This window comes from Pyrus communis, chromosome 10 (genome assembly GCF_963583255.1).
Source record: "Pyrus communis chromosome 10, drPyrComm1.1, whole genome shotgun sequence".
Taxonomy (NCBI): Eukaryota; Viridiplantae; Streptophyta; class Magnoliopsida; order Rosales; family Rosaceae; genus Pyrus; species Pyrus communis.
In genome coordinates this window covers 470,030-497,071 of record NC_084812.1, presented here as the reverse complement: position 1 = coordinate 497,071, position 27,042 = coordinate 470,030, and the positions used below count along the sequence as shown (strand labels likewise).

The following is a 27,042-nucleotide window of genomic DNA, read 5'->3' as shown; positions in this document are numbered from 1 at the left end:
ATTTGACAAAGGAGTGCTTCAAATGCACTGAACTGATTCTTGGACCTGATGGTTCTAATCGCTTTCAATACTTGAGATGGAGGCTGACTCTCATCCCTGAAAATTTCGTTGTTCTTCTCCCTTCACACAGAGTACACAACTTTCGGAAAACAGAACTTATTCAATCCCATACAAAGAGATCAAAATCGGTATCCTATTAAACCATTCCATTTCCTCAACTGATGTATATAAGAACTTTGAAGCTTCAATAAAAGCTTTTGGGTCAGACGACATGTTGAGATAGTAAATTGTTACATATTGTCAGATTTGTCCTCAGGTAAAAGAAGAAAGGTGACTGAAGTACTCTTCCTTTTAAATCATCCTTTTGGGATGAAAAAGCATAGTAAGATGTACAAACTAATCATCTGCAAGAAGCTTTCCCTGTTCCGATATTCTACATTCAATTTACATTGTGCTGAAAATAAGAAGGGGACAAAGATTAATTCAACTCATCAAACTACCATTTCAGCTTCTTTAATAGTGGAGGGAATCCCGACATCCAACCTCATGGTTGGTCTGTATTCTTCTGGCACAGCAGCACCCGCCTGAATGCACATTTCGACAACCGCTGGGGCTTGCCCATAGAAGTTCCTGAGCTCCCGCTCCAATGGCGGTCCATTCACATCTGGAACATGCCACACATATCTTGGTGGTATCAAGTCATTGAGCACAGCTGCCTGCCAGCCATGCTGCCCATTTCGTTGTTGGTGTTTGAAGGCCCCACAGTTCTGAGCCTTGTGCCCGCTAGGACCTACATGCACCTCTGGGCAATACCCGCAAACCCTCACGAGATACATCTTCATCAGCCTCTTGGCTCCTCTCCTCATCTGCTCCCATGCTCGTAGTGTTTCCTCAGCAAGCAAAGTTGTCTCTTCTTCATCAGAAGGAGCTATTACCTCCGAATCTAGTATTTCAGTCAAAACTGGTCTCCTGGGTCCTTCATTGTCCAGGTCTGGTAGCTCACTTTCATCTGCATCAACAAATTCACTCTTTGAAATTCGGATGATTGGCTTTCTTCTCCTTTTAGTGGGATATTCCGGGATATCGACCCCAGCCTGGATGCAGAGCTCAACTAATGCTGGAAGTCTAGGAGTTGAGAATCTCTCCTCATGAGGAATGCGTCTTCCAAGCCGATCGTAGAGGTGGAAAGCTTCAACCGGTAAGAATATGTCATCAACGGTCACATTTGGTATCCACTCATGAACACCCTTACGAATGTTAGCATTTGCTCCTTTGCATGATTTGAATGGATGCCCAACAGGCCCCACGTGAATTTCATTACAGAACCTGCACAAGTTCAAAATTTTAATGAGCAAAACTTCCCTCCATTGATGCTTGTTCCTTTCCTTCCTAAACAAGTATGAAAAAGGTCCTAAATCTTAAAAACTCCATTAAACGCAATTAAAAAAAGCTCCTAAAGTTACAAAACACCATTAAAACAATTTGAAAGAGCTCCTAAAGCTACAAAACTCCACTAAAACAAATTCAAAAAAGCTCCTAAAGCTACAAAACTACATTAAACCCTATTCAAAAAAGCTTCTAAAGCTACAAAAATCCAATAAACCCAATCGAAAAAGCTCCTAAAGCTACAAAACTCCATTAAACCCAATTCGGAAAAGATCCTATAGTAAAAAAAACACCATTAATCCCAATTAAAAAAAGCTTCTAAATCTAAAAAAAAAAATCCATAAAACCCAAATCAAGAAAGCTCCAAGAGCTAACCTGCAAGCCTGCACAGGAACCACCTTCAAAAGCCTCTTCAAATTGTTGATCAATGTAATTCTCGCATCGTACACATCATATGCAACGGGCACAAGGGTCTTGACAAGCAAGCCATTTTTGGGAGGTGGAACCGGCGTTCTAGGCTTGCCCTTGTTGCTCTTCAGCCTCTCCCTTGCTGCCCGCCTCAGCTCCACAATGGGCACCGGATACGGCTTCTTCTCCTTCTTCGAATAGTGCTTCAGAAAGTCGGAGTTCTGGGGATAGCGATGATCACTCCTCACCACCAATGCATACGATTTCGAACTTCTCGACTTCACTGAAACCTGGAGTACATTGCCACCCTGCTGCTAAAATTAAATAAATTGAAATCAAAATGCTAAATTTACAGAACCCCAATTGAAAATGCTAAATTTACAGAAACCCCAATTGATTAATTGTGAAAACGAATGGGATTAGTACCTGAAATCGGAAAGAATCGAGGGAAGTGAGAGCCGGGTGGATGTAGGAATTCAGGAACTCTGATTTTGCAGGGAAGGAGGCGCCAAAGGTCACGAATTTGGGAGAGACAAAGTCCATTCCTTTGCCGCGAAACGAAGCTACGGCGCCATGGGAGAAGGTACGTGAGCTGCTGCAATTCATCCGTGAAAGCAGACTGCTTTCGCGGAAAAGATAGCGGCAGAGGAAGAAGAGTGTTTCGACGACCACGTGTTTTCGTGTTGTGTTTGTGATAAAATGGTTCCTCCAATGCAAGTCCGCCAGCAAAATAATTCCGCTGCTCCGGGTAAACGATGTCGTTTCCGGAATGAATTGTTTGTGTGGGAAAAACCTTTCTGCTAAAAATGTTTTTATTGGCGTGTTTGTAAGTGTTTTTACATAAATAATTTTAAAACGATTAAAAATGTTTTTAGAGAAGAGTAGTGTTTTTCACATACCTATTTTTACTTCTCACACAATCCTCTCATTTTTTGATCGTCAGATCGAATTAATTGAAGATCAATGGACAAAATTTTATAAGGATGTGTGGAAGATAAAAATGGGATAGTGAATAGAATTTTCAAAAGCATTTCATGCAATAAGCACATAATTGGTGCTTCAGTGCTTTTTGTAGGAAGCACTTCCAAGTGTTTTTTCAAAATTTACTTCCATTTTTTCTAAAAATTGGTACCAAATATATTTTCATCAAATGAGATCTAACCATTTTAAAAGTACTTCTAAAGTGTGTAGTTAGATCTTTCACATAAGTTTAGATGAGTGTGATAAGAATTGGAAGAAGCAATACAAATGGTTTTTCAAAGTTAAATTACGTTTTCACTAAAAGATTGAATTCCATTATATGTCTCTTAATTTTTCCCAAACGAACCCTAAATCTGAACTACCAAAGAAAAGTTCATCAATCCATAAGTGAATATAACAAAATATGATATATAAATAAAAATGTTATCTAGAACATACATATTCATAACTTTAAATTACGAAATACTTTTCGCTAATCAAACTTAACATCTCTAACTTTCACACTCAAATCAAAGCCATCCCCACTGCCGCCACAACCGCAATAAACCCAGCACTCAAACTGAAACCAGGGGCAGCAGCATTACTGGACGGCGGTGCAGCCGGAGCAGGCAGCGGAGAGTACGAACCATATTTATGTTTTTCCGTCAGAACCACCACCGTGAGCTTCAAGCCTTTGTCACAGTGCTCCTTAACACCACTGATGAAGTAGAATGGTCCTGACCTGTCCAGCGTGATCTCCTTCACATCTGCTTTGATTGGCTTCGATGTGTCGCAGGTCTCATAGGCTTCCTTTGTCACTTGTACCACGGAGTCCCTCCCTTCCTCCTTTTTCCATTCTGCATGCATGCACCAAAATAAAAATATCGCACTTATGAACGTTTGATAACTATTTTGTGTTAAGTTTTTAATATCATTACACAAAAGCGAAGGAAAATGGCAGATTATAGTGTATAATCAGAATACAATCCCCTCTCAACGTGATCTAAGAAATAAATAAAAGGGTAAATATATCTCTCAAGAACCAAGAATTACTCAAAAAATGATCACTATTCAATCGACGAAGGCTATTCCAAGTCTATCATATGTTATTGAGTAAGAAAGTTTTAAGAGCATAAAAGTAAGTGATTGACTTAATATAGCGCTACAGTGGCATCTTCGTTTTAAGTAGATATGAGCAGAAGGTTGATGGCGATTTAAAGGTGAGAAACTTACTGAGAACATAACCGATTCTGAATCGTCTATTCTCAGCCCACTGAGTCAAGGCCTTGACAGAATCAACGTTCCAAGAAATGTCCTTATCTCCAACCAGAATGTCCTTGGCTTCGGAGAAAGCAAATAACACGAAGACAAAGGACAAAATTGCAAAACCAATCTTTCTTGAGGACGCCATTGTTGCCTCTGTGCTATATGATTTTTCAAGTTTTAGGGTTTCTGATACAGTGGTTCTTGTATATATATAGGCGTTAAAGTTTGGTGTTGGGGGCTTTTGGTTTGCAATCTTGGGTTGTAAATATGAAATCAATTTTTAGAGGAAAAATCTGAAACGGCTTTTTACCTTCCGAATAAGTGTGATTACATTCAATTTTGATCATAAAACTGCAGATTATGTATTTATGATGAGTGGTATAACTTTTCAACTTTAGATTAAAATCAAGCAGACGTAGGTTGAACCGGTTACTCAAAATTTGTACCTATCATTTTGTATTCAAATTTTGAATATCTTTTTCGAAATAATTAAGAAAATTAAAGGACTAGTCAAGTGAAAAAAAATTCAATACCCTTTTAATTATGATTTTGTGTCATTAATTAGGCACAAAACTCAAATTATATCCATATATATACGAAGGGCCTCTCTTATTACTTGTTTTACAAGGTAAATGAATCTAAGATTTTGTATGCCTATAGCCAGGGTCATTGTATGCCTAATATTAATTATAATTGGTAAAATTCAATTAACAAGCAAATTAATACACAAATTGATTAATGGGTAATGTAAGCTGAGCTGTAAAAAGTTTGGTATCTCAGGGATTGTAAGCAGTGTTTGCTTCGAAGGAAGGCTTTGAGATTGTAGCTGAAAAGCTAACAAGAGAGTTTTGTTGAAGAGCAATTGGGTTTGTGCTAAAAAGCAGTTGGGTTGATTGAAGAGTTAGTCAAGGTTTTGTATAATTGTAGCGGGCATGGAAAATGAGGCACACAAAACAAGACAGGATTTGCGCGAGAACTGAGGTGGCTCGACGTTCCAAAAATATGACATGAAAAACAAGACGGGCTCGGCACACGGGTCAACCATTGTTGCCTGCACAAAGCGTTGGTGCCAGGGGTGGAGCATATATAAGTCACTATCAATGTGGGGTAAGGTTCAATTTTAATCGCACGAATCAACCATTGTTGCTTAAACAAACCATTGGTGCCAAGGGAAGGGCATTGTAGGGGGTAGGGGTTTGTTTTAATCCCACGAGTGGAGTGTTGCCTGCACGAAGCATTCGTGCCAGGGGTGGGCATTTATAGGCTGCTATCAATAGGGGTAAAGTTTAGTTTTAATCTCAGAGGTCAACCATGGTTGGCCGGATGAAACATTGTTGCCGAAGGTGGGACATTTATAAACCACTATTGTATGTTGTTTTTTTTTTTTTTTTTTTTTTGTCTTTTTTTTCCCTTATGACTCACCCTTTCTAGAGGGTGCCATAAAGACCGATGCTCTTTCATTCATCAACGACTTTAGCACCAAACTATCATCTTCATGTTCTGCAAAAATGCATTTTCTTATAATCCATGTCAAAAAATCGAAAACAAGGATATAAATATAAATCTAAAGGTATTTGAATCTAAATAAAGTAAGATAGGAGGAAAAAAAAAATTCAATGGAAAAAGAAAATAGAAAATGATACGATCGATACTTTACTACCGATTGTAAAGTGGCACTGTTGCTGCCAAGGTAGCAACTGAACCTCAAATAAGTCGCTATTATCATACCGATTTTCCCTTTTCAATTTTTTATTCTTTTTTTTATTCTTTTTTATTTTTTTTTATTTTTATTTCTCATGCCATAACAACAAACTATCATATTCATGTTTTTCAAAATATATTTTTCTGTGGAGAATCTATTATAATTCATATTTAAACATTTGTAATCAACGATTTAAAACCTAATTTTAATGATCTTTGAATTTAATAGTGGTTACTCAAATAAAATAAATAAATTGAAATAGGGAAAGATTAGTACCACGCTACCAATCATCACCCAATCGTACTTAAATCATCGTTCAATCTATTTATTTTCACATTCTTCTCACCTTGAAATTTTGAAAATTAAGGTAAGACTAGCCTACATTTTATTTTGTGAAAGTTTGGAATCTTGACTCCATCATGAAATGATTACATTTTATTTATCGTTTTAGTTTCTATTTCAATTTCATTTACTTTTGAAAATTAAGGTAAGACTAGCCTACATTTTATTTTGTGAACGTTTGGAATCTTGACTCCATCATGAAATGATTACATTTTACTTATCGTTTTAGTTTCTATTTCAATTTCATTTACTTTTTAGGCATGCATACACGAAGTTACACTGAATTTTAAGTCCTCATTCACTCAAGGCACATAAAAGAACTTAACCGAACTAGGGTCCCACTCGGTGCACAATCATTTGGTTAAAAAGTTAGATTAACGCACAAGCTTCACATAGTCAAATACAAATACTAATTTTGGCAACTACCAATAATGTCATACATATTCTCTCTTTCTCTTGAGCCATCTCGTGACACTAAGACCAAAAGTAACACTCGGAGCCAACCACCGTCACGATGGCCTGGTTGGATGCAACCTACACGCCCTACCCTAGCTAGCCACTTCATCACCATGCCATCACCATTTTTAACAAAAACAAAAGCTGCAATGATAGTGGGGTGCACATTGTCATCTGGGCATCTAAGGACAATGCCCAAAAACTTGCAAACCCCTCTTGATTGGTGGAGGAGCCTGAAAAAGCCACCAAATTTAGGAGATATTTTCAGTGTGTTGGGAACACGACCAGTTACATTAAGTATAACAATATAATTAGTTAGAAACTTAAAAAGAAAAATTGATAATCAATTGTATTATGACACTTAGTATACTAAGTCGTGTTCCAGTACACTTAAATTTTTCTCCAAATGTTAAATTGATATCTCCTGTTTTACGTTGAAATTACAAACAAAATAACCATTTGAGGAGTAAATTTGTATTGCTTGAGTAGTTTATTGGCGGTGTTCTTGTAGCGTAACATTAACGAGTCTACCGTTTCACGGTACATAGAAACTTGAAAGCCTCTCCTTTGAACATAGGATAAGTTTTATACTGCCAAAAAAGTTGAATAATAAAAATTAAAGTTTTTACGGTTGAAAAATCCGGAGTATTCAATACTCCCAAACACCATAGAATTTTAATTTTGCATGAAGGAAGAGCAACTTGGACAAGAGCATATTCTAAGGATATGTTAAATTCTAGGTGGGGATGTTATTAACTGAAGTGTTATTTGCTGACTGGATTTGAAGCCCTCAACGTCAAATTTATTTTGTTTCAACAATTTTTATAATAAATACAATCGCTTAAAAATCTACATTAAATAAGAATACAATAGTTGACAATTTGATCGGAAGAACACAAAATTTAACATAAAACTTTAGATTGCCACAACAGTTCAATTGTAGTTTGACGGTTAGAGTTTGACATTCAATTAGAAATGGTCTAAAGTTCCTCGGTACTGAGAAACTTGAAAGTCTCTCTCGTCCGAACATAGGACAAGTTTTATACTCCCAGAAACGTTGAATAACAAAAATAAAAAATCTAACGGTTGAAAAATCCGCAGTATTCAATACTCCCGAAGACCATAGAATTTTAATTTTGGATGAATAATTTGGGGCATATTTCTAGAGAGGGGGAGAGAAGAGAGCAACTTGAACAGAACAGCATCTAATAAATCTGATATTAAATTACAGCCGAAAGGACTGATTCACCTCCAAAGTTTTCAACACCACCACAGTGATATTAGGGTCGATCAAACAGAGACAATACAAATTAAAGGTACAGCAGCAAACAGCAGGACACAGAGTTCATAACATAAACCGGCAGCATGCTTTGAATCATGAAGTTGGGCAGCTCGACGTCTCTCATTTCAGGAGCGTCTTCACGATCGATTTCACATTCAGCTTCTTGAGGTCAGTGTACGACTGGCCACACCCGACAAACATGACCGGAGCTCCAGATATGTAAACCATGGACAGCGCAGCCCCAACCTAAACCATAACACGTAAATTCAGTTGATGTATCATTAAAAAAATCGAAACATGCCAAAATTGCAATAATATTCATAAGTACTTGCAGTTTAAAAATGCTTGTTTACCTTATCATCAATAGTGTCGAACTTAGTGAGCAATATCCCGTCTATCAGTCTCGGGTTTTGCGAAGTTGAGAGGTCCGCTAATTTCTGCAGGAACAGGGACAGTGGAATCAGAAACCAGCCAGTAAGCAAATAATGATACAGAAACAAACATAAATTGGACAATACTAGAAAAAAAAAAACCGAGAATATGAATACGGAGTTCAAACCTGATTAAACTTCGAAAGCTGATCAACAGCATCATTCCCAACCAGTGCCTCTCCAACGAACAAGACAAGATCTGGGTTGTTAAGATTGACAAGCTTGGACAGTGCCCTCATCAATGGCTCATTATCCTGAAAGGCATACAAGAAAAATTATTTATAAATTACTAAAAACAAACAAAAAATCACAAAACACAGCAAAATAACATGACACGCTATAGAACTAGAAACACAGTACCTGCATACGACCAGCCGTATCAACAAGAACCACATCAGAACCATTGTGTGTGGCCTCCTGGATTGCTTCCTTGGCCACAACTGCAGGATCTTTCTCGTATCCCTTCTCAAAAATAGGGATCTGAAATGGAAGGTTGGTTACAAGTTATTTGTTAGGTCCAGACAGAAAATTAATTATTTTTATCCAATGAACCGGCAGCCATTCCTAAGTGAATGTGAATCCTATAATATCATACCTGGAGTCTGCGTGCATGAGTACGCAGCTGCTCAACAGCTCCTGATCGAAATGTATCGCAGGCAGCCATCATGACACTGACATTATGCTGCTGAAGCCAATAAGCAACCTGCAAGGTGCAATTGATTAATAAAACCACTCAGTAAAGGCATGCCTTAATGTACATACTACAAAGAAAAGAATTCAGCTCAACCTTAGCCAAATTGGTAGATTTCCCAACTCCATTGACGCCAACAAAAACGACAACATACGGCTTCCTTTGTTCCTTGGCAGCATGCACATCCCTCAGTATATCAATAGAGCGCCTGGGAGTTAAAATACGAACAAGAGCATCTTCCATTGCAGTCTACAGTAAGTTATACATGCCCAATATTAGTCTTATAGCCTGACAAAAATAATAATAAGAGGCCAAACCGGCAGACAGGATATTGGAGGAATGAAGAGAATTAAATTGACAAACCTGCACAGTAGAAGATATTCTTGTGAAAGAAGCCAGCTTTTTACCCTCAAGACTAGCTGCCACTGATTCACAAAGCTTCTCAGCTATCTCCTCGGCCTAGTAATGCAACAGCACAAAATCATATTAGATGGCTCAATAAGATCAAAAGTACTGTAGCATCAGGTGACAAATATTGAAAAGGATTGTATTTGTACCATCAATTAAAAAACTTGGAAGTTACTGATAAAACGAACTTCAGCTTAATATGGGAAAAAAAATAGTACAAGAGCATACCACGTTCTTGGTCATGAGCCTATCCTTGAGAGCTTTCAAAGCTTGTTCCAGGTCAGACCTCTCCAAGTTCGCCTTGCCAGCAATACTGAATACAAACAAGCGAAAGAGGCATAAAAATTATGCAACAACCTAACAGTCTGACAAAACTGGCTTGACAATACAAGGAAACATAAGCCATTTCAGATTTATCGAGAAAAAGAGAAACTTGAAGTGTTGCGCCATTTCAATAGCAGTTATTTTCACCAACTCAAATAGTCATTTTAACATAACGAACATCATAGGTTTCCAAAAGATTTACCTCTGGAACATGGATGAAAACCACCCCTTCTTTTGCTTATCAGGTTTGCTTTCCTTCCCAACATCCTCTTCCTCTTCCTCCTCACTTTCACTACTGAAATCCTCTTCTTTGTCCATCATACTTTCACCGTGATCTGCTGCCACGACCTCAATATTGTTGTCTCCGTTCTCACCCATAGGATCCGTAAAATCCAGTTTCGACTCAGGAGGTTTATCATCCCAAACTCTATTCTTCTTTGTTATCTTTTTTTTTGGCTCAGCCTTGGAGCTCTTGCTATCAACAGTAGCTGTTTTCTCTGTCTTCTTCACAGCCTTAGATCTAAGTTTCTGAAGCTTATTTACATCAAAAGCCCCAAGATTGGAACTAGTATTTTCTTTTCCGTTAGCAGTACCATTAGATTCTTTGAAATCCACGTGATTACCGTTAGAGATCCCATTCTCCAATTTACGGCCTTTCATATTATCACCATCCCCACCGTCACTTGCCAAACCACCTTCATTCTTTTTCTTGTCTCCTCCAAGTCCCCCCTTCTGCACCTGCCCTTGCTTCTTGTTGTTCACAGGCTTACCCACCCGCTTCGACTTCTTCAATTCCTCAGCCCTAGCCTCAGCCTCCTTCTTCAGTTGTCGAAAAGTTTCATCAAAGTCAGCATACACTGTCCTTTTTGGATCATAAATCTCCGAAAACTCATGTTTCACCATCGAAAGCAGTTCATCCACATACAACAGATGGAGGATCTTCTGATAAACAGCGACAAACACAAGACCGAGCTCATTGTGGAACGTCCATTTGAGCGTGTAAGCAGCCCCAGGGGCATTGTAATCGAAAGAAGCTAAACCAGACCGTTCCTCCAAAAGACACGATCGGATCAAGGTGTCGATTGGAGATCCCTTAAGAGCATTTCCAAGCTCTTTGCATGTCCAGAGAATTAATCCTCCTCTAGTAAATATCAGTAACTGTTCTAACATCTTCGATTATCTTCAATGCCTCTCTGCAATCAAACCCATTAAAAAAAAATTAGAAATTTCAAAATCTCATTCAATTTACCAACAACCCATCAATCCAAACAACAATTGGTTCAAATTAATCAACAAAAACAATATGATCATGATTTTTTAGCTCATGAATAATTCCATTAAAGTTCAAAAAATTTCCAACAATACAAATAAAAAAAAAAAATTTAAAGGATCAAAATTTATGAATGAAAGAACAAATACAGTTCTATCACAAAAAAAAAAAAAAAAAAAAAAAGAATATATACAGTTAGAGATCGAACTAAAATCCAAATTTTAAATCCCATCAAAGACATTTGCTTTACCAGTACCTAAATCCCAAAAACCAACAATTTAAAGTAAATATTTAAAATAAAAAAAAAACCCCACAAATCGATGGATCAGGAAAAGGGATACTCGATCATCAGTATTCAACTAAAATTCGAACAAACCCTCAAATCGAATAAAAACCATCGAATCCGAAATAATCGAATCGATAAATCGAAATTTTTTGGGAACTTCGGTAAATAAATACAAAAAATATCAACATACCTGTGTTTTCTTCGAACGTGAGAAAATCCTACGAGAAAAAAATGAAAAAATTGATTTCGGGAGAGGACAGAATAAAATTGGGAATTTTGCGAAGGTCCCGGTTTATATACGAGCGTCCATGAAAGCGAGGGTAACTTCGAAAGTTCGGTTTTTTGCGTTTCCAATTTTGACCTGTTTTCCTACCTTATTGGACTTTGACCTCTGAAATGGGGGCTTGGACGGTAAAACCAGTTCAACATTACCGGAAAGCAACAGTTTTGGACGTTATGTTGCCGCTCTTTTTCTTTTTATTCTTTTTTTCCTCAAAAAGGGTATCAGATCGCTTCATCGGCAGTCCATTATTTTTGGGTTGTAAAGATTTATACATGTATTTTTGTGTCTCCTAATCATTATTATGTAATTCACCAACGTCAGAAGTCAAACTCAAAACGTAATACGAACATAGAATTTGTCCCCAACTAATAAATCATCCCGATAGTTATGTTGCCGCTCAATTATTTACATTTGAAATTAATATTTGTATTCAAACTATGTACTTATATTGTTTGACAAGTTTAAAAGTACAAAGAGATGGTCCAAATAGAATTCGGATCCTCGCTAGATCCTCATTGTGATGATTCTGGTCATCCATTAATCAAGTCCGTTCATCGTACATCGTGTGGTCAGAAATTATTTAAATATTTTTACTTAAAATTAAATACAAACAGTACTTAATAAAAATTAATCGCATAATGTACAATGAACGAATCCCGAAAATCCTTATCAAAAGGATCCGGAGAGGATCCTGTTGGGTTCAAATATATGAGCTACTTAGTAGTTTAGAAAAATGAAAGATAAAAGTAGTTTAAAAATCAAACTAATTAATAAGCTAGACTATCGAAAACAAATCAGTACAATTTTATATTAGGAACTTTAACGAAAACTCTTGGTATTGTTCACTTTAACGAAAAACTACATTTTTATACTAAAAAGTCAATCATATTATTATTCACTTTACCCTTTATTCATCCTTATAGTTAAAAGTTCAAAATTTTTAAACTCTTTTATTAGTTCTTCTTTTTATTTTTTATGGTGCATGGTATAGCCATATTGTGGTTGAAAATGAGTCAAGTGCGAGCACTACATGGGTTTAGCACAGCGTCCATTAAATGTGCGATCCTCCTACGTATCAACATAGCGTGGGAACTGCATCCACACTTGTCATTTGGTGCTCTGTTGCCTTGAAACATGATTGAAATCTATTTTTTATTCTTGTGTCCGGAGCTCTTAGATTGAGATATTTAAACCATTCAATTTCAAACTTATAATCCTTATTAGCCTCTCCTATTGGCGTACTTTACATATCCAAAAACTTGAACGATCCGATTATCTTCTCTTTTTCTTAAACGGTTTGGACCTCTTTGTTCGTAGGCTCTGAACAGAAAAATTCAATCTCTTTGTTCGTAGGCTCTGAACACAGAAATTCAAAGTGAATCTCATTCCTTAAAATATGAGTAGAGTACAAATACTGAGATAATCTTGAGTCATGCCTAACTATCTAATATTAATTAATAAATACATCTACACGTTATCGAGTATTAGTGAATCTGTATTTTTAATGTTTCAATTACATAATTTAGATGAAAACTAAATAACGCTACATAAATTATTGAATAAAATACCTGATCAGGTCGCCTCTCACGTGAAATTTCCTTACAAGTGAATGGCATGATGGCAAATTCACTACATGTGTAGCCCACGTACATTTGGACCCAAATATGCACAGTGTTGCATATCGACCCATATATGGAGGTTCCCGTTTTTCGGATCCACTAGAAAGCATGCCCACTGGAGATATAAGATTTAATATTCTTAATTTCACAGTCCTAAATTATTTAATTTCCAATCGAATTATTTATTTATTTTCATTTCTAACCAAACTTGCACCAAGTATAACATTACTACATCCACCTTATTGTTTTTTTTTTGATACATTGATATTTTTATATTAAGAAAATAGGAAGTTCGGCAAAATTAAATAATAAACAGCCTAATTTGGTGTCGAATATGTTATCTACAAGATTCGAATATAAGAATTTTCACTTCTAAGTGAAGATGATTACAACCAGACCGTAATACTGAGTGGTGGCCTACATCCACCTTATTAGAGAAAGGAGTTTGGAAGTTTGGTTAGGTGTCCTTCATAATCTTAATTACGTAACTAAGCTCCTAAAGTCAAAATTTCCCTACACTTCCTGCTCAAAAACTGCAGCATATATACACATATATATAGGCTTTTTAAGGGAAGAGATTCCCATTTTTCAAAAAAAAAAATGAGAACACCCTCTTGACCATTAAATTTGACTTTACTGAAATTCTATGGATGAGATTAATGGGGATCCCTTCCCTTAAAAGCTTCATATATATATATATATATATATATAGCTCCACCTCTCAAAATCCATAAGGTTTGCTAGTATGTATATCTTTACATACTATACATTGGAACATGAGCTAGCACAATTAAAGGAAACCAAAGATGAGCTGCTTCATAGTTGGTATCCCGCTCCGCTGTTTATATAGCGAGATATCCGTTGCGTGAGATATATTAATTGCTTAAAGTTTAGTGTTTTAAATTTTTTTCTACCCTGCTTCATGAACCAGAGTGTCATCCCTCTAAAACCTAAAATACACACACACACACACACACACACACACACACACACACACACACACACACATCACAGATCGTTGCCAAAACCTAACTGACATGCTACTCGGAAATTCGAATACATATATATTCGCCAAATTCCAACACAAACAGATCGTTAGGGCACAGCTAGATTAGTACTCATTCATTAAAATTAGCAAGTAATTGTATTTTTTGAACAGCAACAAATGTACATCAGTTTCTAGTTACATTACTTGAAGAATGCATTTGCATGGTTTCGAGTTGTTTGCATTTTTCTGCATTAAGATAGATTAAACATAATAACATATAGTATAATCTTCATCGACCAGCTATATATATAACACTTTCGGTGGATCACTAGAACAAAACCAAACAAATGACATACTGCCAAAGTTTCAATAGGTTTTGAATTTTGATCTGTCACAGATAACAAGCACATTCGAAAGATGGTTTTCGTATCATCTGACTGAACAAGGCCAGTAAGTTGCAGCCTCAGTGATCTCCGTTCGGACAGGTTGCTGGTTTCCTTCATAGTAACCATCAAATTCTGCTTCTACATTACAAAATTTATCTGAGCTTGTCAATTGTATCAACGAAATGCGGCAATCCATAAGGCTTTGCGCACATATTCGCACCTCGTTTATTTCCAAATGCTCAACCCTCCATGTATGCATGCCAGGGGTTGAGAAAAGTTGGGAGCACTGTGTTCTTTCAACTCAAAAGTTGGCTAACTTGATCCTATCCAATTACTAAATCTGTACATAAAAAGGGAAAGACTAAAAGACTAACCCTTGACGATGCATCATCACGTTTATTTGTTTGACATGTTACGGATGAATAGAGCGTTAAATGTAAAGCTAAGAATCCAAAAGTCAAAGGATTCAACAACCATAAATACATACACTGGTGCATACTAAAAAAATCCTGAGGGAGAGGGAGAGAAAGGATACTTGGTCCGGTGGTTTACTGGTGTTTCAAACTGCACACAAAATTGTAAAACAATGAGTCATCAGAGTCATAATTATAAATTGAATTCATCGTGCAAAAGAGCGTATATTGAACAGAATGAAGATGTCAATTCTCAGTGGGTGGAGACTCTGAGGGGGCCGATGGCTTGACTGACTTGTTCAAATCCAAAACCCTATTTAAAAGTCATTAGCCACTGGCCATGTAATGGTAAACCTTTCTTGAACGTTTTCGCCAAATTTCTCCGAACAACTTTCTCAAGTCTATTTAACTAGAATAATTTTCGCATGGACAAATTAATATAGAATCAAATGGCACAAGAGATTCTGTATCTTTTGTTATAACCAATCAAACGTCAAGTGTATATTATATAACAATTTGCACAGTTTTATTTCAAATGGAAAACCTCAACGATAAACACACTATATTAAAACATAAACACTTAATGAGATTATATATAAAATCACAAATCACTGACTTGTTTCTTGCAGATAGAGGCTTGCAGAAGCAATCTCCTAAGACAAAAATTCGTCCCTACTCCAGTGCAGCAGTTCAATGGACGTCTATCTTGCAGGATACAACTATCTAATCCAAGTTCTTGCACTCGAACTTGGATTCTTGGCGAATTGGTTGTGTGGTTCTCAGCGAAATATGGAGGAATGAATATGAAAATTGATTCTTTGTTTCTGATTTTATTTCCATGTATATAATGGCATAATTTGAACTTATACAACCGTTCATGCTTATCAGTTTCTTAAAAAGAAAAAACCGAATGCAACTGTTCAATCAATTTAAAAACTGAACGTAACTGTTCAATCAGTTTTATCCTTTCGGAAAAAACCGAATCCAAAAAATAAAAAACGTAACTTGTGTTTTTCGTCCATCCGAGCCCAAGAGCCCCAAGGCCCAAGGCTCATCTTTGACATTTAATATATACACCCAAACCCTCCAAGTCTAAGGCCCAAGGTCCATGGCTTTGGCCCAATTCAATTCAAACTATAAGTGAGTAAACTCACTTATAAAGAGTTAGTGTAAAGGGTGTATGGGCGATGTGGGACTGGCAGTCCCACATAACACAAGTAAGTTCCAACAATACCCCACATTTTCTATTCAAACTCTAGCAATACCCCACATTTGAATGGAAAATAAGATACTAGACGTCTTTCCAGAGAACTTAGATATGATACGCATCGAGATACGTGTCTTTTGAACTTGAACCTTCTCTAGTGAGTACTTATCGGTTTTACCTAATGAAGCAGTGAATTTACTATCTTGAACTGGTCATTCTTAGTAGTAAAATCGAAACAATAAGTATCACACATATCACATCTTGACACACGTCAATTCATACGGTTGTGTTCATTTTGGTCCTGAACATATCTTGATTTCATGAGACCTTTAGAGAATTGTAGCCATACCAATTCTCAAAGATGCGACCCCACATCAATCTCATATAGGTAATGCTAATAAAGAATATCTTGTTCTATTCATCTTAATCATAAGATATTAGCATTATTAAGACTAGTTATTCACCCTTTTCGTCTTACAGGCAACATACAGATTTCCATCATAAAAATGAGTAAAGATATTGTGTTGTTTACTTTGAGTTTTCCTCAACTAGTTTGCCTATTGAACCTAGACCATGGGATCTCCAATTAGCTAGGTTAGGTTTCCGTCAAGTTATAACTCATTGAGTTGGCTTTAAACCCATTCCCCTTGATGTAAATGCCACTTGATCCTTGGATAGGCCTTTTGTCAAAGGATCGGCAATATTCTCCTTAGATTTAATATAATCAATGGAAATAGTTCCATTCTTGAGTAGTTGTCTAATGGTTTTATGTCGTCGCCTTATATGTTTCGACTTCCCATTATATTCAGCGTTTTTGGCTCGACTTTGTGCAGCCATGCTGTCACAATGTATACATATGGCAGTCACAGGCTTGGGCCATAATGGAATATCTTCCAGAAAATGTTTAAGCCATTCAGCTTCATCAGCAGCTGTATCTAAGGCTATAAACTCTGATTCCATTGTCGAACGTGCTATACATGTTTGCTTGGATGATTTCCATGACACAGCTGCTCCACCAAGTGTAAATACATATCCACTTGTGGATTTACTGTCTGTGCTCCCTAAAATCCAATTTGCATCACTATATCCTTCTAATACTGGGGGATATTGAGTGTAATGCAAACCATAGTTTATTGTATGCTTTAAGTATCTTAATACCCTTATTAAAGCATTCCAATGATCTCTTCCAGGATTACTTGAATACCTACTTAGTCGGCTTATTGAATAAGCAAGATCAGGTCTTGTACAATTCATAATGTACATCAAGCAACTTATAACTTGAGTATACTCCAATTGAGATACGCTATCTTCTTCGTTTTTAGTAAGTTTATGAATGGGATCAAAATGAGTTACTGCAGGTTTACAATCATAATGTCCAAACCTTTTTAGAACCTTTTCCACATAATGTGATTGAGTTAGGACATATCCATCTGAATTCCTTAGAATTCGAACTCCAAGAATCACATAAGCTAATCCCATATCTTTCATGTCAAAACTAGAATTTAGCATTTTCTTTGTATGTCCTACATATGATGTGATCGGATACTGTTATCAATTTTATACATGATAAGGAAGCGATTTCATATTCATATGGCTTGTTTGCCATAAAGAATATACTAATTAAACACTAACTAGAAGAAGCAAACACAAACACTGAGACAATTGACTTGACCTTTTGCCAATCCTAAAGTTAAACTACCATTCTTAATTCTAGTTCTGCCCTGTTTTCACGTTTTCATGGATTCTTACACATTTCAGTCGTTGCCATTAAAATGCCCAGCTGCAAATTACTCAAAACACCCTAAACACCCTCAGATAATAGTATTGATAGAGAGAGAGAGAGAGAGAGTCAATGTGTAATGCCATGGCAGATGCCAGGCTGCCAGCACATGAAAAAGAAAGGAAACCAGCAGTACTCTACCACAATACTTACCTGCACCCCAGTGGTTACCACCTGCTTTGCTCTCCTCTGTGTTGCAATTAATTAATTAATTAATAGTAGTAAAGAAAAATTTGTTAAGAGATTTTGGAATGACTCGGGAAACTTTGAGTTTAGTTCGTATAAATTGAAATCAAACTCGCATCATTAAAACAGTATTATAGAATTCAAATTAATACATTCTAATTTTGAGAATAAAACTCGCATAAATGCCTTGTCTCATTCAAGAAAAAAAACTTACCTAAATCAAGGATTTTATCGTGACAGTAACCTAAATATATTATACCTTTGGACTTAGAATAACGACACAATACCATCTACGTTGCATGAAGTATTTTTTCTTCAAATACATTAGATGGGATTTGAAATTTACCAAATAGTCCCACCTTCCATGAAATGCGCATCAACTTTTTTGAGGGACAAAATGGTAAATAGGGAGTTAGACTGGTATTGGATCCTTCTTTCAATTTCTTTGGTTCCATCACTGGAGCTATGAAGCATTCCATCATCAAATTGTAGTGGCTACTGGCTAGGGCAAGTAGGCAAGCTGGTGCGGATGGCATCTTTTCCATTTATGAATGACCTTAAAATTACCAATTTACCCTTCTATGTGAGAGTTGTGTGCCATTGGATAATCCCCTCCAATAGTATAAAGCCATTGATGAGTTGATTTTTTGGAAATTTAGTTGCTGGCATCAAGCCAAATGAGGGACTTGTTCTTCTTTTGTCTGCAAGTTTCTGTTGGGGGTGAAAACAGGAAAAAGGAGGAGAGAGAGAGAGGCAGGTAGAGAGAGAAGCAAAGCATTCTTGGAATCAAAGAAAAACCAGAGGGGTGTTTTGGTAAATAGGGCATCAATTGACCCCTATCTTCCAAAGCCTAAAAATAAGGTGCCACTACTGCCCCAATACCAACAACTGCAAAACGCCCATCAGAAAACGGCAGCAACTTCTATCTCTCATTTATCCCTTCTTTCTGCCCTTTTTAAAAATTTTCATCATCATCAAGCCCCAATCTTCAATGCCCACCTCTTTCTCTCTCTAAAAGCACCAATCTTTCTCTCTCTCTTTCTAAAGATTCAGTCTTTTCTTCTTTCTCTCTCATCCATCACAGAGAAAAACGCACCTTCAAAGAAGGAACATTGAAGTTACACGCACGCCCTTTCCCCCATCAAAAACAAAGAAGAGTCCACACCACACCACACCCACCTCTTCCCCTCTGTCTTTCTCTCTCTAGAAATTCTCTCTCTTCAATGGCCCAGCTGGACCAAAATTTATGTAGAAGAAAAACAAAATAGGAAAGAAGGGGAAAGAAGGAAAAGAAAGAGGAGATAGATGTCTTCTAATGTCCTCCAACCAAACCCACCTCACCTCACACAACTCTCTCTTTCTCTCTCTAGCCTCTCTCTCATCCACAAGCATGTTGTCAGAAATGCCCTTCTGCAACCCCCCAAAAAATCTCCCCATCTTCATCACTGTCTTTCAAAACAACATTATTTTTCACCGAGTTATGTGGGCTCTTTTGGGGTTTTTGTTGTCTTGGTCAGAGTTTTCACAGAGAAAACAGGAAAGCAAGAAACTTCTCCTCCCTTCCCACCCCTCTCTTTCTCTCTCCTTTTATTTTCTTCCTTGTCCTTGTTGTTTCTTTCTCTCTCCCTACCCACTTTTATTATTTCCTCCCCAACTCTTTCTTCCTTTTTCATACCCATCTCCTCCTGCCCGTCTTTCTCTCTCTCCTCCCTGTAATTTTTGGTTTTTGGGTTCTGTGTTGTTTTACTTTCTCCCCGTGATCTGATGAAGAAGATGAAAGGGGTTGTTTCTGATCCTGTGGAGGACCAGAGGACCAGGTTCAAGCACCAGAGTCTCATGCAAGACTATGAGGAGCTGCAGAAGGTATAAATCTTTTCTGGGTATTTAAAAGATTTCAACTTTCTTTTGGGGGTTTCATTAGATCTGGTGTACGGTGTTCGTTTCTCTTGGGTTTTCTAGCTTTGGACTTTTTAGGGTTGTTTTGTATGTATGCCGGATTGATTTGAGCATGAAAGAAGAACAAAAAGATTGAATTTTGGGTCTCAATTTCGATGGGATTTAGAGAGAGAGAGAGAGAGAGAGAGAGATTGCTCAGCTAATTTTCAGGATTTTTTTTTTAAATTTTTTCCAAGTAGGTTTGTGTTCTCCTTGTGTTTTAGAGATTGCCATAGAAAAATTAGGAAAAGCAGGAATTTGAAATTTGCAGGTATATTTATGTTAATTTTTGTTTGGAAATTTGTTGCTTCTTTTGAGTTGTGACTGCCAGAAAAAAAGGAATTGGAAGCTTGTAAATGTGTTTAAATACTAATTTTTATGCCGATTCATAATAGAGCTTGGCTAAACTAATTGAGGAATCATTTTTATTGCAGGATGCAGATGCTATGAAGAAGAAATTGCAGATGATGAAACAGAAAAAGTCTACGCTCGTAGCCGAAGTAAGGTATGACATCTGGTCCATACCATGTGCACTTGTGAGATAGCGTATATGTACAATGAAAGAGGAAAGATGACGATTTGGTAATTGTTTATCTTTCGACTTTGCAGGTTTTTGAGGAGAAGATACAAATACTTAATGGGGAATCAGTCGACAAACCCTCGACCAAAGCAAGATGTTGTGAAAACACACAATCCAGATACCCAACGCGTGACCTATCTGAAGGGAAAGAGCTCCAGTAAGAAGGAATCCGCATCGCGATACCCCCTTCCTTCATTGGACTTGAACAAAAAGGAAAAGGTTAAACATGGAATGGAAGACATCGTGCGGAAACCTCCTCCAAAATTTGACTTAAACCTTAATGCAAGGGCTCTTGGCGGAAAGGAAGCTACTTTGCGAACCCCCACTCCAAACTTTGACTTAAATCAGAAGGAAAGGGTTCAGAGCGGGAAGGACACGGCAAAGCGGAAGAGCACTCCAGTTTTTGACTTGAACCAGATTTCGGTAATCAAATAGTAAATGTTCCAAGTAATGTGCTTTTGAGTCTCGGTGCTACTTCTGTTCTGTGAGGTTTGATGTTCCTTTGTTTAATTTTGCAACAGAGGGAGGAGGAGGAGGAATTTCAAGCGAATTATGAGCCAATGAGGATGGAGGAGCCTAACAAAACTTTACTCAGAGGGGGAAATGACGAGCAGCACAATGACATGAAGCTGCTGGCTTGCAGGACTATCGGGAGTGGGTCAAACCGATCCGGGAAGAGGAAGATTACTTGGCAAGATCAGGTGGCTTTACGGGTCTGATTTTACTTTCTTAAAGAATTTACTGATGAAGATCGTATATCTTGTTGGGGTTGGAAATTACGGTTTAGTTACTGTGCTTCTTTGTAAAGTTGTTATAGTCTTACATATCGAATGTATACAGTTGGAATGATGGAATCAATGGTTTAGGATTATTCAGATTTCGTTTGTGTTCATGAATGTTGCGAAAGTTTGCTTAGGATGCAGACAGAATTCGATTTTATTGCTTAGTTGAAATCATCGATGATGGATGTTTGGTGCGAAAGTACAGGTAACGCAAATTTTGTTCCGTTGCTTTCGTCTGGTTCTAAATCGTAAGCGGCCGGCTACGATAAATTTGTAAAGAGGGGAAAACTTTGGGACCATCACGAGAGTTAGGTGTTTGGGAAGGTGGTGGTGAAATGTTAATGCTTTTCCTAATGCTTCACCTTCAAGCAATGCTATGGACATGCGTGTTTAACTTTTAAGTTAGCTTTTGTCAAGTGCTGATGGGACTTGTGGAGTGTGTTGTCAATGGATGCTTTACAAACCCCTTTTTCACCAACTTTTCGAAGACTTACTCACGCCTGGTGCGCCACTGTATCAACATCTTTAACTAACAGGGTAACGCTTAATTAGTGGCAAGGGAATTATAGCTCATGCGGTTACGAGTGTGTACTCTTACAACCAAAATTTTATGTTTGTGCAATATTAGAAATGATTAACTGGTATGATCCTCCGTTGAGTCAAGTGAAGTTGGATTTTGAGGCTGCAAGTGTGTGTTTATTTATTTGAGCGATATTCTAATCTAAACGAGTATTGAGATTTAAATTTACGTGAGAGAGAGTACTTTTTTGGCCAACGAGGCTACGCCCAGATCTGCATATACAGAGTAAAAACAAACAGATCGTGATTCCCCTGGATTTCGATTTTCTGTCTTGTTTTGTTTGTTGGATTATATTTCTCCTTGTGATATACTCTGCCTAAAAAATGTTCCACTTATAGTAAGTAGGTCCAACTCTCATGTCTTCTTTTCCCTCCTTTGGGTTGTACGCGGTGAAGACGATTGTCTTGGTGTTTACACCTAAAATTTAAAAGTAATTTCCGAACCCTGTTCTACTTTTTCGGTACACTTCTAATGATTTATTCAATTCAAAAGCGAGAGAATGAAAAAAAAAAAAAAAAACGTGCATAAAGAGAAAAATGGTGTACAGAAAATAAACAGCCCGAAACTTGAAATAAAAAGCAGGACATCAACAGATAAATCGCGCCCTGTCTCTGCTGCAACTTATTCATCATTGGGTATGCAGCTCATTTATCTGTGTCTGCAACAACAATTTCCGCACTGTTCTTTGCTTCTTTTGCCACAGCAGTGTTATGAATTCTCATTAGCTCGATCATGACGCCATTGAACTTCTCCTGTGCTTCTTTGGCCGCGTCAACATCTTCTGCATCCTTACTAGCCTCTACTGATGGTATGGCAGTGGGTGTTGGAATCTTCTGGTGCGCTTCTTTGGCCGCATCAGAATCTTCTGCTTCGATACTAGCCTCTGATGATGCAATGGCAGTGGTTGTTGGAATCTTCTCCTGAGCTTCTTTGGCCGTATCAGTATCTTCTGCGTCCTTGCTAGCCTCCGATGATGCCATGAAACTTGCAATCGGAACATTATATTGTGTAAGTTCCTGACTCCTAGCTATGTGCTTCTTCCCACTTATATGAGACGACCACACCTTTGGATTATAGGCACCAATTTTACAACTTTCACACCAAAACTTAAATGTCTTCTGTTTCTTTACATCTTCTTTTCTCTCCACTCCTCCCACCATTTTAACCTCGTCCTTGTTCTTGAGAACCTCTCCACACTGGTCTTTCAGCATTGGCGGCTCCTCTTTTTCCTTTTTTGAAGTGCCTTGCTCCTGCATTGTCTGGTTGGAAACGTCACTGGTTTCATTATGGTCAAGCGATTTTCTAACTTGTTTGGCCCTCAATTCTGTGCTTCTGTTACCGTTGGTCTTCTTAGGCTCAGAAAAGTTTGCAGCTTTCTTTGATGATTGTGCATTGCTGGAGCTTGGTTTCTGAGCTCTCAGTCTTGCTTCCTTGGCTTGGTGCTTCTTACCGTTAATGTGATGAATCAAACCTTTCTCACTTGTTGCACTAACATGGCACAGGGCGCAGCTCCATTCCTCCTTGGGTTTCTTTTTCAACCCAAATGGGGGTAGCTCACTTGCACTCACTGTTGGTGGTGTTTTCCGCTTGACTCCGGAGAGATTTGGGTCAGGTTTCGCCTGCAACAAAGATACTTATACGGAGTACACTAACAAACAGTAGTTTTCAACCCAAATGAACAACAATAGACAACTTTTCGGTAATCTTAAGTAGAAACAACCAGTGACAAGAATGCGTTGTCTAAGAAATCTACAAGATGTCAACCTTCAATTTTGAATGTTGTTGCACAACTCAGCCAATAAATGATTTTAATATTGATGCTTGTCTTACCATTATAACTTTGATTCAAAATAAATATTCAAGATGCTGAAATAATTGCAGAGGAATCTGTCTGTCCTAAGTACTTAGGTGAGTGTGGCATCTAGATACAATTATGTATAAGGACAATTTACCTAACACAAGGGACCGCCGCATATGCATGGGTAGCCTTCTCCAAGTGAACCCACAAATGAAAAATCAACTTCCAATGATCACCACAGCCATTAATGTTAGATAATTCCTCCATACGTTGATCAAACTGATGTCACTATAACAAAATGTCATAGTAAACCATCTTATTCACTGATCGAGGAAAAATTATCCACATAATGAATGACGATGATGCCCCGTTGGGACTGACTTTTAAAGTGCTGATCCATAAGCAAAAGGACCACCACATGCATAGGGAGCGAATTGATATAAACCTTTTAAGTCAATATTAGCAATGTAACATTGGTTATGGGCACAGCCACCTAGGCAATGCAGATGCTACTAGTAACAGACTCCGCAATGTAATTGTAAAACATGGCCCCAGAAGCCAAGATTTCTCAGGTTGAAGGAGCCGGAAATCTAGACAATCCAAAAAAAAGGGTGTCTCTTGGTTTGCAATTGACCACCAACCTCATCTTTTACCTTGGTTCTCATGGTCTAACCACGACTCTTAGGCCTCGTTTGGTGTCTATGATTGGATTCAATAACTCGCTAGACTAAATGTATGCTAATGAAAGAAATGGATGTAATGTTTTGAAGGTTGACATCAATTTCTTACTTCCTCATACATAGAATCCAATGAGTTATCCAATTCAATCCGTGACACCAAGCGATGCCTTTGTCACCAGAAAATCATCCTAAAGCCCGAAAAATCTCCCACTCTAGCACAAAACAGAGCATTCCCACCACAAGTGCAGTAAACCATAAACAGAGCATAATTAAGTTAAAAAGCAATCAAATTTTAGAATGTCGAATGCGACTGACCAGTTTGATCAACTTGTCCTTGTTATTGAGGTCTAAAGCAGGAGGAGAAGCCGGATGCGACTTGAAGCCATTGGTCAGAGGTTCCGGTTGCTGCCGCCACGTGAAACTATCGAATGTGGCGGGCGCATGAGAAGCCAAGAATCCGAACCGGTCATCATCGAAGGGGTGGCGGACTCTGTGGTCGAACCGCATCGCGCCGAACCGGTCCTCATCAAAACCGAGCCCTTCGCCAGCGGGTCTTCGCATGGCGATTTCCCGCTCGAGCATGAGCTCTCTCCTCACCTCCACTTCCAGAGCCCGCCGTCGCGCAATCTCGGACGCGATAATCTCCTCCCTGATCATCTCCTTCTCCAGCTGGCGCTCGATCATCTCGTCATAGACGGACCTCGGGTTCTGGGCCGGGTCCAGGTTCAATCTCATAGCCGGATTCCAGAAAATCGACGGCGGCGGCGTTCGTCGTGGCGCAAAATTCGGTTGTGTTGAAATCGTCGCCAGAGTCGAAGTAATAAGAGCAGCTGTTTGGCCTGTATAGAGAAGATTATAGAGCGAGAAAATTAACTGAATTGAATTTCTATGAAGAAAAGAACTGAAATTCGAACTAAATTTACTTTCTTTTGGTTTTCTCGGCAGCCAAACGCGAGAAAAGAGAAAATTGCGAGAAGAGTAAGAAGGTGGAGATAGACCTCGGAATGCGGCTTGCTCGGAGGAGAAGTAGCTGACGGTGGAAGAAGGCGACGGCGGCGGCGGCCTCTCGTCCACCGATCGGAATTTGAACTCCATGGAATCAATAGAACGTTGCGCTTTGAAGTTTGAATTGGGAAAGTACTTGCAGTTAAAACAGCAAAATATACTCTCTCACTGGATTCTCGGGTACCTGAGAGAATGGCGAAATAGTGACGAAATGCTGGACGGGGATGGCGGGGCCCACGGAGGAGGAGGGGAGGAGAAGGACATGTGAAAAGCAGGTGGAGAGGTGTAGGTTTCGTGGGGCTGAGCACCAGCGGGAGTTTGTGCTCCTCTACTTCTGTTACTGTTCATTGATTGGGTTGGCTCTGTATTTCGGCCCATTACATGGACAAGCCCAAAACTGTGAAGTTGGGCTTTATCTATTTATATATGGCTGGCTCTGGCCCGAAAAAAAAGCCCAATACACTGGACGTCACCGTCACGATGCATCAACCATCTTATCTTTGTTTGCTTCTTCATTAAGACAAAAGCACTCTCTCTCTCTAGAAAATATCTGAGAAACAAAAATGCCGAGTCGCTGCGAGATCTTTTGCGAGATTCTGATCGCAATTTTGCTCCCTCCGCTGGGCGTTTGTCTCCGGCACGGCTGCTGCACCGTAAGACCCCTCTCTTTCTCCTCCGTCGTCTTCTTCTGGTGGCAGATTTGATCTTATTAATGGTGAAAAATTGAATTTTGGAATTGGATTGGCAATTACTTGTGCAGGTGGAGTTCTGCATATGCTTGCTGCTGACGCTGCTGGGGTACATTCCGGGAATCATCTACGCCCTCTACGCCATCGTCTTCATCAATCGCGACGACTACTTCGATGAGTACCGCCGCCCCCTCTACGCCTCCTCCTCGGATTAACGTGGTTCTTCATTTTTAAGAAAAAAAAATTTCTTGGGTTCAGAACAAAATGGGATCTTGGATCTTTTGTTTGCTTGTTATGTTGATATTTTATGTTTTAATTAAATCGAATGATATCTCCATGGTCGAGATCTGAATTGTATACTGCATGTGTTAGACTGATTGTTTGTTTTTGTTCGGCATCGGGAAATTAAGGGACGTTGCATGTTCGCGTGTACCCAATTTTATACTCAATTGCTTGCTTGATGCAGTGATGTAAATGGAAATAACTGAGTAGAGTTTTGCAGTGATGTAGAATTGCCGTGGGAGAACTCATCATGTTGTAAATTGTGGTAGAAACGGAATTTTCTAGTATGCTCTGGAGTACACTATACTTCCTTGATCGAGGATTTATTAATCAAGATCTACCAGATAGAAATTTTGTTGTATACCCTACACCGGAGCATATTTGAATTTCGAGAAGGCTTTGATACTTCGAGTATGTGATTGTATTTTCGATACAACCCAATGAACATTTCCCTCCTTGTTTTCCCAAGCTAGGAGAAAAACTTCAGTACGAGCATATGATTACTTGGGCGTTTGCCTCCACACTCACACAAAGCGAGTATTTTGTCCCACAGCCACCACCCACCTCCCCTTTGATTTGTTCCCGGAGGTGAGCCGTAGTGAAGTTTCTCTCCTCAGCTAGAGCCAACAAGGCCTTC

At 38.4% G+C, this 27,042-nt stretch overlaps 6 protein-coding genes across 6 annotated transcripts; 2 read left to right on the top strand and 4 right to left on the bottom strand.

Moving 5' to 3' along the window:
- Positions 1 to 416: 416 nt before the first annotated feature.
- Positions 417 to 2,470, bottom strand: LOC137748395 (APO protein 2, chloroplastic-like). Its single transcript, XM_068488542.1, has 3 exons — positions 2,221 to 2,470; positions 1,762 to 2,108; positions 417 to 1,326 (listed from the first exon to the last, which is right to left on the bottom strand). Exons 1-3 carry the CDS (start codon positions 2,398 to 2,400, stop codon positions 492 to 494), a joined length of 1,362 nt encoding a protein of 453 aa, XP_068344643.1. The 5' UTR covers positions 2,401 to 2,470; the 3' UTR covers positions 417 to 491.
- An 809-nt stretch (positions 2,471 to 3,279) lies between these two features.
- On the bottom strand, positions 3,280 to 4,165 carry LOC137746845 (early nodulin-like protein 14). The gene is made up of 2 exons (XM_068486853.1): positions 3,988 to 4,165; positions 3,280 to 3,611 (listed from the first exon to the last, which is right to left on the bottom strand). Exons 1-2 carry the CDS (start codon positions 4,163 to 4,165, stop codon positions 3,280 to 3,282), a joined length of 510 nt encoding a protein of 169 aa, XP_068342954.1.
- Positions 4,166 to 7,709: 3,544 nt separating this feature from the next.
- Positions 7,710 to 11,574, bottom strand: LOC137746919 (uncharacterized). The gene is made up of 10 exons (XM_068486930.1): positions 11,403 to 11,574; positions 9,859 to 10,849; positions 9,561 to 9,645; positions 9,288 to 9,383; positions 9,021 to 9,173; positions 8,829 to 8,936; positions 8,594 to 8,713; positions 8,362 to 8,487; positions 8,156 to 8,239; positions 7,710 to 8,048 (listed from the first exon to the last, which is right to left on the bottom strand). The coding sequence occupies exons 2-10, from the start codon at positions 10,824 to 10,826 to the stop codon at positions 7,923 to 7,925; spliced, it is 1,866 nt and encodes a 621-aa protein (XP_068343031.1). The 5' UTR covers positions 10,827 to 10,849; positions 11,403 to 11,574; the 3' UTR covers positions 7,710 to 7,922.
- Positions 11,575 to 18,938: 7,364 nt separating this feature from the next.
- Positions 18,939 to 21,810, top strand: LOC137747402 (uncharacterized). The gene is made up of 4 exons (XM_068487506.1): positions 18,939 to 19,937; positions 20,444 to 20,514; positions 20,619 to 21,012; positions 21,111 to 21,810. The coding sequence occupies exons 1-4, from the start codon at positions 19,839 to 19,841 to the stop codon at positions 21,306 to 21,308; spliced, it is 762 nt and encodes a 253-aa protein (XP_068343607.1). The 5' UTR covers positions 18,939 to 19,838; the 3' UTR covers positions 21,309 to 21,810.
- A 540-nt stretch (positions 21,811 to 22,350) lies between these two features.
- LOC137747403 (uncharacterized) lies at positions 22,351 to 25,720 on the bottom strand. The gene is made up of 3 exons (XM_068487508.1): positions 25,428 to 25,720; positions 24,745 to 25,268; positions 22,351 to 23,570 (listed from the first exon to the last, which is right to left on the bottom strand). Exons 1-3 carry the CDS (start codon positions 25,522 to 25,524, stop codon positions 22,596 to 22,598), a joined length of 1,596 nt encoding a protein of 531 aa, XP_068343609.1. The 5' UTR covers positions 25,525 to 25,720; the 3' UTR covers positions 22,351 to 22,595.
- Positions 25,721 to 25,953: 233 nt separating this feature from the next.
- On the top strand, positions 25,954 to 26,352 carry LOC137747404 (UPF0057 membrane protein At4g30660-like). Its single transcript, XM_068487509.1, has 2 exons — positions 25,954 to 26,087; positions 26,195 to 26,352. Exons 1-2 carry the CDS (start codon positions 25,998 to 26,000, stop codon positions 26,336 to 26,338), a joined length of 234 nt encoding a protein of 77 aa, XP_068343610.1. The 5' UTR covers positions 25,954 to 25,997; the 3' UTR covers positions 26,339 to 26,352.
- The last annotated feature ends 690 nt before the right edge of the window (positions 26,353 to 27,042 follow it).

What these genes read in the sequence shown, in the direction of transcription:
- LOC137748395 (XM_068488542.1), bottom strand. Translation starts at nt 2,400, where the DNA reads ATGAATTGCAGCAGCTCACGTACCTTCTCCCATGGCGCCGTAGCTTCG. An exon ending in TCGATTCTTTCCGATTTCAG is followed by an intron (nt 2,109 to 2,220) that starts GTACTAATCCCA and finishes ATTTAATTTTAG; the next exon opens with CAGCAGGGTGGCAATGTACT. An exon ending in GTTCCTGTGCAGGCTTGCAG is followed by an intron (nt 1,327 to 1,761) that starts GTTAGCTCTTGG and finishes GAACTTGTGCAG; the next exon opens with GTTCTGTAATGAAATTCACG.
- LOC137746845 (XM_068486853.1), bottom strand. Translation starts at nt 4,165, where the DNA reads ATGGCGTCCTCAAGAAAGATTGGTTTTGCAATTTTGTCCTTTGTCTTC. An exon ending in CAGAATCGGTTATGTTCTCA is followed by an intron (nt 3,612 to 3,987) that starts GTAAGTTTCTCA and finishes GCATGCATGCAG; the next exon opens with AATGGAAAAAGGAGGAAGGG.
- LOC137746919 (XM_068486930.1), bottom strand. Translation starts at nt 10,826, where the DNA reads ATGTTAGAACAGTTACTGATATTTACTAGAGGAGGATTAATTCTCTGG. An exon ending in AATCTACCAATTTGGCTAAG is followed by an intron (nt 8,937 to 9,020) that starts GTTGAGCTGAAT and finishes TGCACCTTGCAG; the next exon opens with GTTGCTTATTGGCTTCAGCA. An exon ending in CTCATGCACGCAGACTCCAG is followed by an intron (nt 8,714 to 8,828) that starts GTATGATATTAT and finishes CTTCCATTTCAG; the next exon opens with ATCCCTATTTTTGAGAAGGG.
- LOC137747402 (XM_068487506.1), top strand. Translation starts at nt 19,839, where the DNA reads ATGAAGAAGATGAAAGGGGTTGTTTCTGATCCTGTGGAGGACCAGAGG. An exon ending in ACTATGAGGAGCTGCAGAAG is followed by an intron (nt 19,938 to 20,443) that starts GTATAAATCTTT and finishes TTTTTATTGCAG; the next exon opens with GATGCAGATGCTATGAAGAA. An exon ending in ACGCTCGTAGCCGAAGTAAG is followed by an intron (nt 20,515 to 20,618) that starts GTATGACATCTG and finishes TCGACTTTGCAG; the next exon opens with GTTTTTGAGGAGAAGATACA.
- LOC137747403 (XM_068487508.1), bottom strand. Translation starts at nt 25,524, where the DNA reads ATGGAGTTCAAATTCCGATCGGTGGACGAGAGGCCGCCGCCGCCGTCG. An exon ending in CGAGCAAGCCGCATTCCGAG is followed by an intron (nt 25,269 to 25,427) that starts GTCTATCTCCAC and finishes TTCTCTATACAG; the next exon opens with GCCAAACAGCTGCTCTTATT. An exon ending in AGGACAAGTTGATCAAACTG is followed by an intron (nt 23,571 to 24,744) that starts GTCAGTCGCATT and finishes TCTTTGTTGCAG; the next exon opens with GCGAAACCTGACCCAAATCT.
- LOC137747404 (XM_068487509.1), top strand. Translation starts at nt 25,998, where the DNA reads ATGCCGAGTCGCTGCGAGATCTTTTGCGAGATTCTGATCGCAATTTTG. An exon ending in TCCGGCACGGCTGCTGCACC is followed by an intron (nt 26,088 to 26,194) that starts GTAAGACCCCTC and finishes TTACTTGTGCAG; the next exon opens with GTGGAGTTCTGCATATGCTT.